The sequence below is a fragment of the Mustela lutreola genome, chromosome 5 (assembly GCF_030435805.1).
Source record: "Mustela lutreola isolate mMusLut2 chromosome 5, mMusLut2.pri, whole genome shotgun sequence".
Taxonomy (NCBI): domain Eukaryota; kingdom Metazoa; phylum Chordata; class Mammalia; order Carnivora; family Mustelidae; genus Mustela; species Mustela lutreola.
The window spans coordinates 99,339,676-99,355,623 of NC_081294.1; the positions used below are offsets into that span (position 1 = coordinate 99,339,676).

The 15,948-nt window shown below is 37.7% G+C and overlaps 1 protein-coding gene across 2 annotated transcripts in view; it reads left to right on the forward strand.

Moving 5' to 3' along the window:
• Positions 1 to 15,948, forward strand: part of TNPO1 (transportin 1) — a 94,750-nt gene that overhangs the window by 24,594 nt on the left and 54,208 nt on the right. The window contains exons 1-2 of one of the 2 annotated variants that reach the window (XM_059175210.1): positions 15,380 to 15,527; positions 15,661 to 15,774. In XM_059175210.1, the coding sequence (XP_059031193.1) occupies positions 15,670 to 15,774 (105 nt within the window). In that variant the 5' untranslated portion in view covers positions 15,380 to 15,527; positions 15,661 to 15,669. Of the gene's footprint in view, positions 1 to 15,379; positions 15,528 to 15,660; positions 15,775 to 15,948 lie in introns of those variants that run through there. The other variant, XM_059175209.1, reaches the window with a different exon arrangement.

Below are 15,948 nucleotides of genomic sequence, written 5' to 3' on the forward strand. Positions count from 1 at the left end.
ATCTTGTTTTTTAATCTTGTCTCCCATTGTCTTTTGATTAGCAAATATAATCTACTTACATTTAAAGTAATTATTGATAGGTAAAGACATATTGTTGTCATTTTGATAATTGGTTTTTGACTGGTTTGTAGATTGTTTCTTCCCATCTTGCTATCTTCCTTTGTGACTTGATGACTTTTTATATTAGTATGCTTTAATTCCTTTTTCATAATCTATCAGATTTTTCTTCTATGGTTACCACAAATCTCACATACAGTGTCTTATAACAAAGTTTAAACTAGGCTGTCCTTCAGAATAGAAAGAGAGATAAAAAGCTTGTAGGACAAACAGAAGCTAAAAGAATTTGGGATCACTAAACCAGCCCTGCAAGAAGTATTAAAAGGGATCTTTTAAGTGAAGGGAGATCCAAAAAGTAACATGGACCAGAAAGGAACAGAGACAATATACAGAAACAGTGACTTTACAGATAATATAGTGGCCCTAAATTCATGTCTTTCAGTAGTTACTCTGAATGTAAATGGGCTAAATGCCCTAATCAAAAGATACAGGATATCAGATTTGCTTTAAAAAAAAAAAAAAAAAAAGCAAGGCCCATGCATATGATGTCTGGGAGAGACTCATTTAAACCAGAGACACCTCCAGATTGAAAGTGAGGAGATAGAAAACCATTTATCATGCTAATAGACATCAAAAGAAAGCTGGGTGGCAATCCTTATATCAGACAAAATAGATTTTAAACCAAAGACTGTAATAAGAGATGAGGAAGGACACTATATCATAATTAAAGGGTGTTTCCAACAAGCATATCTAACAATTGTAAATATTTATGCCTCTAACATGGGAAAAGCCAATTAACAAAATTAAAGAAACACAATGATAATACAACAATAATAGGGGAGTTTAACATCACCCCCTGCAATGTACAGATCATCTAAGCAGAAGATCAACAAGGAAATAGGAGCTTTGAATGATACACTGGACCAGATGGACTTCACAGGTACATTTAGAACATTCCATCCTAAAGCAACAGAATACACATTCTTCTCAGGTGCACATCAAACATTCTCCAGACCACATCACATACTGGGTCACAAATCAGGTCTCAATGAGTACCAAAAGATTAGGATCATTCCCTACGTAGTTTCAGACTACTGCTTTGAAACTGAAACTCAGTCACAGGAGGAAATTAAGAAGGAAATTAGGAAATACAAAGAAGCAAAATAGCTCCTACTAAAGAATGAATGGGTCAACCAGGAAATTAAAGAGGAATTTAAAAAATTCATGGACATAAATGAAAATAAAAACACAATTGTTCAAAATCTTTGGGATGCAGCAAAGGTGGTCCTGAGAGGGAAATACAGAGCAATACAAGCCTTTCTCAAGAAATGAAAAAGGTCTCAAATACACAACCTAACCTTACACCTAAAAGAGCTGGAGAAAGAACAGCAAAGAAAGCCTAAACCCAGCAGGAGAAGAGAAATAATAATTAGAGCAGTAATCAATGAAATAGAAACCCAAAGAACACAACAGATCAACGAAACTAGGATCTGGTTCTTTGAAAGAATTAATAGGATTGATAAACCCCTGACTAGACTTACCAAAAAGAAAAGAGAAAGATCCCAAATAAATAAAATGAATGAAAGAGGAGAGGTCACAGCCAACACCAAAGAAATAAAAACAATTATAAGAACATATTATGAGCAAGTATATGCCAACAAATTTGGCAATCTGGAAGAAATAGATGCACTGCTAGAGACGTATGTAAGGATAAGCTACCAAAAGTGACCCAGGAAGAAATAGAAAACCTAAACAGACCCATAACAAGCAAGGAAATTGAAGCAGTAATCAAAAATCTCCCAGCAAACAAGAGCCCAGGAATTCCCAGGGGGAGTTCTACCAAACATTTAAAGAAGAATTAATACCTGTTCTTCTGAAGCTGTTTAAAAAAAAAAAAAAACAGAAATGGAAGGAAAACTTCCAAATTCTTTCTATGAGGCCAGCATTACTTTGTTCCAAAAATGAGACAAAGACCCCAACAAAAAAGAGAATTACAGACCAATATCCCTGATAAACATGGATGCAAAAATTCTCACCAAGATACTAGCCAGTAGGATCCAACAGCTCATTAAAAGGATTATTCATCACAGCCAAATGGTATTTATCTCTGAGCTGCAAGGAAGGCTCAACATCCACAAATCAATCAGTGTGATACACTACATTAATAAAGGACAAGAGCCATATGATTCTCTTGATAGATTCAGAAAAAGTATTTGGCAATGCTTTAGTATAGCATCCTTTCTTGATTAAAATTTGCTCTTCACAATGTAAGGATAGAGGGAATATATGTCAATACTATAAAAGCCATCTACGAAAAGCCCACAGCGAATATCATTTTCATTGGGGAAAAACAGAAAGGTTTTCCCCTAAGATCAGGAACATGGCAGGGATGTCCACTCTCACCACTGTTGTTCAACATTGTGCTAGAAGTCCAAGCCTCACCAATCAAACAACAATAACAACAAAAACAAAAGACATCTGAATTGGCAAAGAGGTCAGACTCTCAAAGTCTTTGCAGATGACATGATACTCTATGTGGAAAACCTAAAAAACTCCACTATGAAATTGCTAGAACTCATACAGGAATTCAGCAAAGTGGCAGGAATATAAAATCAATGCACAGAAATCAGTTGTATTTCTATCCACTAACAATAAGACAGAAGAAAGAGAAATTAAAGAGTTAATCCATATACAGTTGCACCCAAAACCATAAGATACCTAGAAATCTTAGCCTAACCAAAGAGACAAAGGATTTGTACTCAGGAAACAATAAAAAACTCATAAAAGAAATTGAGGAAGACACAGAGAAATGGAAAAATGTTCCATGTTCATGGATTGGAAGAACAAATGTTGAAATGTTTATGCTACCTAGAGCCATCTATATATTCAATACAATCCCTATCAAAATATCATCAACATTTTTCACAGCGTAGGAACAAACAGTCCTAAAATCTGTATGGAACCAGAAAAAAGCCTGAATAGCCAAAAGAGTGTTGAAAAAGAAAAAAGCTGGTGGCATCACAATTCTGGACTTCAAGCTGTATTACAAAGCTATAATCATCAAGACAGTATGGTACTGGCACAAAAAACAGACATATAGATCAATGAAACAGAATAGAGAACCCAGAAGTGGACCCTCTATGGTCAACTAATCTTCAACAAAGCAGGAAAGAATATCCAATGGAAATAAGACAGCCTCCTCAACAAATGGTGTTGGGAAAATTGGACAGCCACATGCAGAGGGATGAAACTGGACAGTTTTCTTACACCATAAACAGAAGTAGACTTAAAATGGATGAAAGAACAACATGTGAGTGGGAATCCATCAAAATCTTAGAGGAAAACATAGGCAGCAACCTCTTTCCACCTCAACCGCAGTAACTTCTTGCTAGACATGTCTCCAAAGGCAACAAAACAAAGGCAAAAATGAACTATTGGGACTTCATCAAGCTTTTGCACAGCAAATAAACAGTCAAAAAAACCAAAAGACAATCAACAGGATGGAAGAAGATATTTGCAAATGAAATATCAGATAAAGGGCTAGTATTCAAAATCTATAAAGAACTTATCAAACTCAACACCCAAAGAACAAATAATCCAAATAATCCAATCAAGAAATGGGCAGAAGACATGAACAGACATTCTTCCAGAGAAGACCTACAAATGGCCAACAGACACATGAAAAAATGCTCAACATCACTTGGCATCAGGGAAATAAAATAAAAACCACAACAAGATACCACCTCACACGGGTCAGAATGCCTAAAATTAACTAGTTAGGAAAGGACAGATGTTGCAAGGATTCAGAGAAAGAGGAACCCTCTTACACTGTTGGTGGGAATGCAAGCTGGTACGGCCACTCTGGAAAACAGTGTGGAGGTTCCTCAAAAGGTTGAAAATAGAACTACTGTAAGACCCAGCAATAGCACTACTGGGTGTTTACCCCAAAGATAACAAGCTTGGTGATCTGAAGGGGCACTTGCACCCCAATGTTTATGGCAGCAGTGTTCACAATAGCCAAACTATGGAAAGAGCCCAGATGTCCATAGACAGATGAATGGATAAAAAAGATGTGATGTAGTGTGTGTGTGTATAGATTATGTATAGATAAGTGTACATATATGTGCATATATACACACACAATGGAACACACACACACACACAATGGAATACTCAGCCATCAAAAAAGAAATTTGCCATTTGCAATGACATGGATGGAACTAGAGGATATTATACTAAGCAGAATAAATCAATCAAGATAATTATCATATGAACTCATTCATATGTAGAATTTAAAAAAATAGGATCATCAGGGAAGAGGAAAAAATAAAATGATGAAATTAGGGAGACAAACCATAAGAGACTCTAAATCATAGGAAATGAACTGAACTGTAGGGAAAGAGGGGGTAAGGTGGATGGGGTAACTGGGTGATGGAATTAAGGAGAGCATCTGATACAATGAGCACCAGGTATTATGTAAGACTGATGAATCACTGACCTCCATCTCTGAAATTAGTTATAAAAATAAATAATTTTCTATTTTGAAAGAAATAAAATCTTCACAAGGACGTCAGACCAAAATATGCAAATCAACCGTATAGTTTTTTAAGGTCAATATTAATAAACAACCCCCACAGGCACATTTTGCATATCCTTGCTGTACCAATTAATTGCCAATTATTTTCAACTAAAAACTTAACCCAAATTTTATGTATAGACATGATTTAGTATGGAGAACCCTAGTTTCCTGATCTGTATAGACAAAATTTAAGAACACATTTTTGTGTAATGAACACATTTTGCTAATGTCATTTTAAACCAATGGAATTTTTGTGCTTGGGCTGTGAAGTAAAGATGATAGTTATTTATTAAAGATATTTTGATACAGTGTCTTTATAATAAACTAGTCCATAAATTTAAAAAATAATAATAATAAAAATGAATAGTTTAAACTCTCTGGAGCGCCTGACTGGCTCATTTCAAAGAGTATGTAACCCAGTCTCACAATTATCAGTTCGAGCCTCATAATGGGTATAGAGACAGCTTAAATAAATAAAACTTAAAAAAAAAAAAAAAGTGTAAACTCTGTAAAGAAAAGTTTAAACTCTGAAAAACAAGGTGCAGTTACCATACCTGACCTGAAGAAAGTAAATACTAACCAGTAGAGCTATTGAATTTTTGGTTATGTATGGAATAGAGAGGAAGAGAGAAGTCTACTTAAGAAGTCTACCCAAGAGTTCAGTTAATGGTTAGTCAGGTGTTCATGAAAGTTGCAGAATGAGAAAAATACAGTAGACAGGCCCTGAAGTCAGGTACGGCTGGGCTTAGGTCCCACCTTTGTTTATTATGACCTCTGTGACCTTGGATGCATTCATTAACTTGACTTAAGCCTGTACCTTTTCTGGAAAATGGAAATGATAATAACCCCTATTCATGGAATTCAGTGAGATCATGCATTTAAAGCACTTAGTATAATAACTGGCACATAAGAAGTGTTCCATAAATGATAACAGGGTTGCTGTTATTACTAGGCACAGTTGAAACTTTAAAATCACACAGATTTGGTTTTGAATGCCCAATCTGCCACAAACTGGCCAGGCAAGTACTTAACCTCTCTCAACCTCAGTTAATATAAAATGGAGTTAATATCTACCTCATACTGCTGTTGTGAATATTAAATGAGCTGAAGTATCTAGGAAATACCGGTTGTAGATTGGATTGGATTTTGAGATCAAGTTTTCCTTCTTATCACCTGTTCACTTTGATACTAGACTCCTTTTTTTTTTTTTTAATGTTTGTAAAGTATTTGAGTCATATGTCTAGTCATCTTTAAAGGTCTTCCTGAAAGAGCACTCTAAGAATGTATTTAAATTTCCCTTAGTACCTATTTTCCATTTTCTTTTTTGTTGTTAATCTTTTTTGCTTTTAGATGACAATAAATTGTAGTGCCTAAGGATTATAATTTTAGCCTTTTAGCATAATTCTTCCAAGTGGTGAGCTAGATCATTCACTCCAATCAATCAGGGATGATTTAAAACCTATTATGTGCCTCACACCTTGTAACATCAGAGAAGCTATACGCTATGGTCCCTCCCCTTTAATCTGTTCCAGCACCTTTCAGACAGCTTGGGCTGTACAGTTGGGTTTTGCTTTTCTCCTTTTCGTTCTTGAGCCTTGATCGCTGATTACTTTATAGAATCTCTTAAAGGACTTTGTAGTTTCACTGATAGCTATAATTTAACAAGCCAGTTGACATTTTGATTCTTTGATATTAAAACACCTCATTTTTTAAGTTATTAATAATTTGCTACCTTTAGACTTTGCCTTTTTTTCTTTCATACTGATCTTTGATTTGATTTCTCATAAAATCTTTATTTTCCTCATAGCCCTTTGGATATCTCTGTTTTTTGTTTTTGTTTTTCTTTCTTCCTTGTTCATCATAGCGTCTTTTTGTACAAAGCCAGTGTAAGAGACATTGACTTTGGAAGTCTACAGATCTGATTCACATTCAGCAGATGACTTCAGTTGTATTTTGTTGTATCTGTCAAATGAAGATAATACCCACCCAGTTACAACAAAGCATTGTTGTAAAGATTAGATTTAGAATATCTTGAATTCGTGTACTCAGCACTATTGAAATATTCCATTTTATATATGTTCCCGATAAATATACTGCTTTATTTATTGCTTTATTTATTTATTTTACAATAGTGAAATATGATTTTTACTTTTCTCTCTTACCTCATGACCAAGGTATCAAGTATATGTTATTCCTTTAGCATACAAATGGTTTTATTTATGATTAACCAGTTTACAGAAATATGTTTCTGTTAGAAAGGCAGTATATCAGAGGCTTACAGACTGGACTCTCGAGCCAGATTCAAGAGGTTTTGTTTTGTGGTTTTTTTTTTTTTAAGATTTTATTTATTTATCAGAGAGAGGTGGGGAGAGAGCGAGCACAGGCAGACAGAATGGCAGGCAGAGGCTGAGGGAGAAGCAGGCTCCCTGCTGAGCAAGGAGCCCAATGTGGGACTTGATCCTAGGACGCTGGGATCATGACTTGAGCCGAAGGCAGCTGTTTAACCAACTGAGCCACCCAGGGGTCCCTGGAGCCAGATTAGATGGGTTTAAATCAAGGCTTTGTTTATTATGGAAGTAACCTTATGCAATAAAACAAGTAATTTAACTTCTTGGTGCCTCAATTTACTTTTCTGCAAAATACAGGAAATTTTAATACATCATAGAGTTCTAAGGATTAAATTAGCAAATATGAGTGCTTAGGACACTGGTTCTCAGACACATTAGCTGTTGGTATTTTTTAAGCTATTGGTATTATTGACAAAATAATATTCGTGTTTATCCTTTTAATATATAAGTACTAAGTATTTTGGTAGTATTCTGGCTCTGTGTAAAAGATGACAGCCTTTCCCCTAACAAACTGGAACTCTTATTTTATTTTATTTTATTTTATTTTAAAGTTTATTTACTTAAGGAATCTCTGCAACCAACATGGGGCTCAAACTCTGAGATTGGAACTCCCATTTTATCTATCTGTCCATCTGTAGAGAGTGAGATAGCTAAAGTGGGGAAGGGAAAAGGCAGAGGGAAAGAGAACGTTAATTAAACCGGCTCCTCGTGCTCAGTGCAGAGCGCAAGGTGGGGCTGGATCTCATGACCCCGAGATCATGACCTGAACCTAAATCAAGATTTGGGCTGTTTAACACACTGAGCCAGCCAGGCTCCTGGAACTCCATTTTAAATTCAGATTGGACAGTCAGATCTCCTGCAGCTCCTGCCCTCCACTGATTTCCCACTTTGATGGGTTTTATGTAGAAATCATTTTTTGTTAGAAAAATATGCTTGGGGCACCTGGGTGGCTCAGTGGGTTAAGCCGCTGCCTTCGGCTCAAGTCATGATCTCAGGGTACTGGGATCGAGTCCCACATCGGGCTCTCTGCTCAGCAGGGAGCCTGCTCTCTCTCTCTCTCTCTCTCTCTCTGCCTACTTGTGATTTCTCTCTGTCAAATAAATAAATAAAATCTTAAAAAAAAAAAAGAAAAGAAAAATATTATGCTTATTGTGAAAGTTAATGTAATACTGAAGAGCAGGAAGTTAACCTCTCCTTTCTCATTTCTGCTTCTTAGGAAGAGTAATTCTCTTCCATATTTTTATTTGATCGTGTCTTTTATTAGTTTATAACCGCTTTCACAGGCTTTCTGTTAGCCTTAGTATGTATGCTAACCCTTAACATGGCTGTGAGGTCCTCTTAGCCCCTGCCCGCCTCTTACTTTCATTTTTGGTAATTCCTGTTAGAGTCTCAGGCAAAAAGTCATTTCTTCAAAAAGTCATTATTTTCTGACTTCCTAAAGGGGTAAGTTTAATGTCCCCCAGCCCTTATACTTGTTCTGCCATAGTCATTCTTCTACCATAGTGCTGCTCTCTGGGGTGGGGGTCGAGGGGGGTCTTAGAATTGATGAAGTGCTCTTGGCATTTAGTTGGTGGGGCTGAGGGATTCTAGATGTTCACCATTAAGAATTATTTTTTTGTTGTTGTTGTTTGATGATTTTTTTATATTATGGTTTTTTTTTCTTTTTTTTTTTATTAAATTCATTTATTTTCAGCATAATAGTATTCATTATTTTTTCACCACATTCATTGCTCCATGCAATCCGTGCCCTCTATAATACCCACCACCTGGTACTCCAACCTCCCACCCCCTTGCCACTTCAAACCCCTCAGATTGTTTTTCAGAGTCCATATTCTCTCATGATTCACCTCCTCTTCCAACTTCCCCCAACTCCCTTCTCCTCTCTAACTCCCCATGTCTTCCATGCTATTTGTTATGCTTCACAAATAAGTGAAACCATATGATAATTGACTCTCTCTCTGCTTGACTTATTTCACTCAGCATAATCTCTTCCAGACCCGTCCATGTTGCTACAAAAGTTGGGTATTCGTCCTTTCTGATGGAGGCATAATACTTCATAGTGTATATGGACCACATTTTCCTTATCCATTCGTCCGTTGAAGGGCATCTTGGTTCTTTCCATAGTTTGGGGACCATGGCCATTGCTGCTATAAACATTGGGGTACAGATGGCCCTTCTTTTCACGATATCTATATCTTTGGGGTGAATACCCAGGAGTGCAATGGCAGGGTCATAGGGAAGTTCTATTTTTAACTTCTAGAGGAATCTCCACACTGTTCTCCAAAGAGGCTGCACCAACTTGCATTCCCACCAACAGTGTAAGAGGGTTCCCCTTTCTCCACATCCCCTCCAACACATGTTGTTTCCTGTCTTGTTAATTTTAGCCATTCTAACTGGTGTAAGGTGATATCTCAATGTGGTTTTAATTTGAATCTCCCTGAGGGCTAGTGATGATGAACATTTTTTCATGTGTCTGATAGCCATTTGTATGTCTTCATTGGAGAAGTGTCTGTTCATATCTTCTGCCCATTTTTGATATGATTGTCTGTTTTGTGTTTGTTGAGTTTGAGGAGTTCATTATAGATCCTGTCTTTTTGTCTGTACTGTCATTTGCAAATATCTTCTCCCATTCCATGGGTTGCCTCTTTGATTTTTTGACTGTTTCCTTTGCTGTGCAGAAGCTTTTGATTTTGATGAAGTCCCAAAAGTTTATTTTCGCTTTTGTTTCCTTTGCCTTTGGAGACATATCTTGAAAGAAGTTGCTGTGGCTGATATCGAAGAGATTACTGCCTATGTTCTCCTCTAGTATTCTGATGGATTCCTGTCTCACATTGAGGTCTTTTATCCATTTTGAGTTTATCTTTGCGTATGGTGTAAGAGAATGGTCGAGTTTCATTCTTCTACATATAGCTGTCCAGTTTTCCCAGCACCATTTATTGAAGAGACTTTTTTCCACTGTATATTTTTTCCTGTTTTGTCGAAGATTAATTGACCATAGAGTTGAGGGTCCAAGTCCCGAATGATTTTTGAACATCCCACTAGATGGTCACATAGATGAAAATAATGTCAGCCTAAAGTCTAATATAATTTTACATATACATAAGGAATTTTTTGCAGGATTTTAATTAAACGTTGAGTTTTCCAGGAATAAAACTACTGTACTATTGAAGGAAGACTATGTCTTGTTTTCTTTGGAGTTCACTATTTTGGGAAATTAGGTCAATGACAGCAGTATTTATCACATTCTTGTAATTCACCATATAGGTAGAAACATCTGACTCCTCAGTAAATATTTTTTTCAAGGTAATTGAAATTAGAAGGGAAAAAAAAGCTCTTGAACCAAGGAGGAGGTAAAGCATTTTTTTCTTCCTGGCCAAATATTTTTGTGTACCTCTCTCTTCCTGTTGCGCCTTATTCATATCATTCACAGACCACACATCTGTCTCTCTCATTAAACCAGAGTTTAGTGGGTGTAATAACAGTATTTTACATACCTTTGAATCTTTGTTGCTCATTGAGCACATGGTAGTTGCTCAGCTTAATATTCAGTTGAAATAACTGCAACAGCAATAGTATTTATTCAGCAAATATTTATTGAATCAGACTCTGCTAGGGAAAGAGGGCAAAAAGATACTGTCCCCCTCAAAGAACACATGATCTGTTGCCAAGACAGACCTGGAAATAATTATAATATAATATGATAGTTTCCAAAATGGCAATAGCTATAAACTTTAGATCTGTAATGAAAAAAAAAACAACAACATGTAAGTCTTATGGGGAGGTCCTGGAATAATACCATGAAAGAAAAAATAGTATCCAGTATCAATTATAGTGCCAAGGAAGACTCTTAGTAAATATTAGAAATTGAATAGATGAGCATAGCTCATCTGAAGAGTGCAAAGGAGTTTGCCAAATTGTCAAATGTAAAGAGAACATTCCAGTCAGGAAATCCTATTCAGAGGCTCAGAGGTATTGGAGACTCAGTATTGGTAGAGCATAAAGTTTGAGGTTAAGTCGTAAGAGAGAAAGCTGTTCCTAGAGGTGATGGACCAGATCATGAATGGCCTCCTCCGTGAAAAAGAAGTTAGATTTTTATCTTGCAGGCAGTGGAAAACCAATGATATGACAAGTAAATCTCCTCTATTTCAGGGGCACCTGGGTGGCTCAATCAGGTAAGCATCCGCCTTGGGCTCTGGTCAGGATATCAGGCGCCCTGATGAGCAGGGAGTCTGCTTTTCCCTATCCCTCTGCTCCTCCCCCTGCTTGTTCGTTCTCTCTCTCTCTCTGTCAAATAAATAAATCTTTAAAAAAACTACTATATTTCAAACCATACCATATGCCAGGCAGGTACGAATAATCCTACTACAGAGTTGATACAGTCTTATTTTATAGTTGAGAAACTGAAACTCAGTGAGATTAATTAACTTGCCCAGGTTTTCACAGCTACTAAGTGGAAGAACTAGGATTTAAACTTAGGTTGGTTGAGTCCAGACCTCCCATCTCCTTTTTAAACTGTATTTTACAGCCCCTCCAGCAGGGAGGAAACTAGATTTATTTTTCCTTTTTTCAACCAGTGTCTTTACCTTGCATGATTTCCAACTCTGGCAAAATTCAAAATTTTTATGTACTTTTAAGTTCTTAACAGTTTGGGAGTCTTTCATTTGCTGAAGGCCCCAAATGATATCTTATAGTAACTTAGCAGACTACTTTATATTTTGGTGTCGTCTTCTATCTAGCTAGTTCAAATAACTGTCTTGACAAAGAGTCTTCGGTTGCTGGGGGGTGTTCACTATGGAATGCCATGGCCCAATCAGCATGATTTGCATACTCCAAAAGCGAAAAATTTGAAGCACTACTTCCCTTTTTTGAAATACATAGATCATAGTCTTAAGCATATATAAAGAATTATAATTACTTTAAGAACATCCAGTGTTAATCTTGATATTCTATTTATTGTGGATGTAGTTTACTATTTAAAAATGAGTTCTGTCTCAGAATCTGGTGTCCTTGGTTAGCGTTAAGTGCTTCTGATGTTAATCTAGATTTGTGATCCCTCTGGCTACCCTAGCAGAATATTCTTCCTAATTTTTTTTTTTTTAAAGATTTTATTTATTTATTTGACAGAGAGAGATCACAAGTAGGCAGAGAGGCAGGCAGAGAGAGAGAGAGGAGGAAACAGGCTCCCTGCTGAGCAGAGAGCCCGATGCGGGACTCGATCCCAGGACCCTGAGATCATGACCTGAGCCGAAGGCAGCGGCTCAACCCACTGAGCCACCCAGGCGCCCCTATTCTTCCTAATTTTAATGGCTATTAAAATGTGGTAAGTTCTGGAGATTGGGGTTGTGATTGCACAACAATGAGAATGCACTTAATGCCCTTAAACTGTACACTTGAAATGATTAAAATGCTAAATTTTAGGGGCGCCTGGGTGGCTCAGTGGGTTAAAGCCTCTGCTTCAGCTCAGGTCATGATCCCAGGGTCCTGGGATCGAGCCTGACATCTGGTTCTCTGCTCAGCAGGGAACCTGCTTCCCCCCACCCCCCTGCCTGCCTCTCTGCCTACTTGGATCTCTGTCTGTCAAATAAATAAATAAATGAAATCTTTTTTAAAAAAAGACTTCAAAAAATGCTAAATTTTATATCATGTATATTTTACCACAATAAGAAAAATATGGCATAGAAGTTCAAAATGACTTCAGATCTCTTTCTTATCAAGCAGTTAAGCACATATTTTTGAGAATCTTTTGTTCCCAATAACTTGAGGTAGGTGTAAGGGAATGGTTTATCTTTGTTCTACCTATCCCATCATCAAATTAAATGTTCTTAATACAAACTTAGGGGAAAAAAAGGACTTTACTTACTTTGATGCAGGTATAAAGACAGAAGCATGATAATGATATTATGAGGCACTCATCCTCCGGATGAGTTTACTATTGTGGACTGGCTGCTATTGGCCCCAGCTTCACTTTATTCAGAAGGGTGGCTAAGGAGTTAAGTAGGCTATCCAAATGTCACCTACACTGCTTTGAGGTGCATGGTTACAACTCCAGCTCTCTAAAGTTCAGATTTTTAGGTTCCCTCCTCTTAACCTCCCCCTGTCCCCATACCCCAGTATCAGGAGAAATTAAATTTTCATCCATTAGATTCACAAAAATTAAAAGAATGTGCTGAAGATATGAAAGACATTCATATTATTGGTGAGTGTGAATTGCATAACTGCTTTTAGAAAATAATGTAATAACTGTTAGGAATTTTTAAGTTCACATACTTTTGGTTTAATAATCCCACTGAGTTGCCACTATTGTGTTTAGACATTAGTACAAGATTATTTTGTGTGTGTGTGTTGTTCATTGTGGTTAAAAAAGTAAAAAAAGTACAAGAATCCTGGAAGCCAGTTAAGTGGTTGAACAAATGTTCTACCATTCTAAAGACCCATATTTAGCTATTAAAAAATGAGTTAAATCTATATGTTGGCTGGGAATGAATGGTATATTATGTGTTTAAAAGTTGTAGCATTAATAATTTGTAGTATGATCTTAAAACAAAACAAAACCAGAACTATATGTATGTTAGAGAATAGAGAAAAGTGTAATAGGATTCATATCAAACTTAAAATGGATTCTGTCACGGACATAAGCTTAGAGGTAGGATTGATTAACTTTATGTGTACAACCATGTTTAATTTGTTACAATTTTTGTAATTTAAAAAAATTTTTTTTAAGATTTTATTTATTGACAGAGAGAGAGAAATCACAAGTAAGCAGAGCAGCAGGCAGAGAGAGAGGGGGGAAGCAGGCTCCCTGCGGAACAGAGATCGTGATGCGGGGCTTGATCTCAGGACCCTGAGATCATGACCTGAGCTGAAGGCAGAGGCTTAACCCACTGAGCCACCCAGGTGCCCCCAATTTTTGAAATTTTTAACAAGTTTCTGAAGTAAGAGGGAAGGAGAGATCTATATCGATAGGATTAATAATAGGAATTACTTTGGATAACTGAGAAATGGGTACAGTGGAAACCTTGGTACTGGTAATGATCTATGTTTTGATGTGGGCTTTGGTTACACAGGCATCTTCAGTTTGTAGTAATCCATATAGTTGTATGCCTATGATTTATATAGATTGTATATATATCAAAGTGTATTAAAATTATGTCACAGCAATACAAGGGAATATGATCATGTTTTTAAAAAGCACTTTGAGTAAATATAATGATATATGAAGGTGGGCAAAAAACAGGACAGCCCCATTATTATGAAATATAAGGTACATATAAGCACACAGAATGAAGACTGGAAAGAACTACAATATTAACAGATACCATGTCTAGATTATTTTTGGTTTTGGGTTTTCATTTTGGGTAGTTGAGGGAGTCTGTAGGAGGTGGTGAGCAAAGCTGCACTACAGGATATTAACCAGAAAATAAGGGTGAAGGAGGAAAGGTTTTAAAAAAAAAAAAAAAAAGAAAGAAAATGCCAACTAGAGACATGGGGTTAAAGTCAGGTAACTTTAACCCCTGCTAGGAAGGTACTCCTACTAGGAAGGGACTAATTTCATCTGTCAAACCATCATGTGGTAATAAAGCCATATGAAACATTCTTTCATCATACTGTTTGATTTTTACAAATAATTCATACTTAATTCTCAAGTTCTGTTTTTGATTAGCATGTTTTAATGAAACTGTGTCATTGATATAGTTTCAAATGATTGTAGCAAATGCAACTCTTAGTAGCTTAAGAAACCTGTACTTCCCCCAGTCTTCACTAATTAACTATGGTAATTTGCTCAGATATTTTTGAGCCATAGTTGGCATATCAGGGCCAATACCTCCCCAGGTTGGCTTGAGAATGAAATGAGAATATGTATGTGAGAACATTTCAATGGAATTAAACACGATCCGCTTATAAAATTACATTATTTTTGTTTTTCCTTTGCCCCAAAGTCCTTAGTTGTGAAATGTGGGTCTTTCAGATGGAATTTATTTCACTTGAGATGAAGAATGCAGTTTTTTCAGTCATGTTCTGCAAATGTCAATGCAACATTTAGTGTTTATCGAAGTGTGGATTGTGGTTACATTTTTAACATTTTAGACCAAATATTAGTGCTATGTATGTCAAATTGAAATGTAAACTTTTTTCCTAAGTGTTGTTGAGTTGTCGGGAATTATCAGGCTCTTTTCCCTATTCCAGTTATTCTTCATTTTTCACCGTGTTAACTTAAAATGACTAATACCCAAAATCAGATCTCTTCAGGTGTTTTGCAGGGGTTTGGATAAGAACTCAACTTCTGATGAGTCGTTAAATCAGTAATAATCTGGACAGAACTCCATTTGGGTTGGGTTGGGGAAAACTGCGTGGCACTAGGACCCAGGGGGCTCCCGTGAGCGGATCTAGGGGCCAGATTGCAAATTCGCGGTGACTCAGTCTGGTCGGCTCCTTGCGCTCGGCGGCCGCGGCGGCAGCAGCAGCAGACGTTGGCGGCCGAGCTGCTAGGATCAGTACCCCCCGGGTTTCTCCGTCCGAGACTTCTTTCGGGGCACCCCAAGCAGGTCCGAGGCGTCTGGGGAGCAAAGGGGTCGTTCTGGAGGGGAAAGGGGGGTTGCTCGGCGCGGGAAGCCCTCGGGCCTGTGCACGGGGAGTAACATTTGCTCCGTCTCTTCCTGTGTCTGGCTTTATTTGCAGCAAACCAAGATGGAGTATGAGTGGAAACCTGACGAGCAAGGGCTTCAGCAAATCCTGCAGCTGCTGAAGGAGTCCCAGTCCCCAGACACCACCATCCAGAGAACCGTGCAACAAGTATCCTTTCCGAGGCCTTGCCGCCGCCCGCGCAGCTCGCCCCGCGCGGGGCCAGCTCCCGGCGGCCGGGTGGCTCCCGCCGCCCCTCCCCCTCCTCCCGCTCCCCGGATCCCTCCGCCCTCCGCCCGCCCGCGGGGAGAGGCCCGCCCGCCGCCGCAGCTCTTGCCCGGCGCC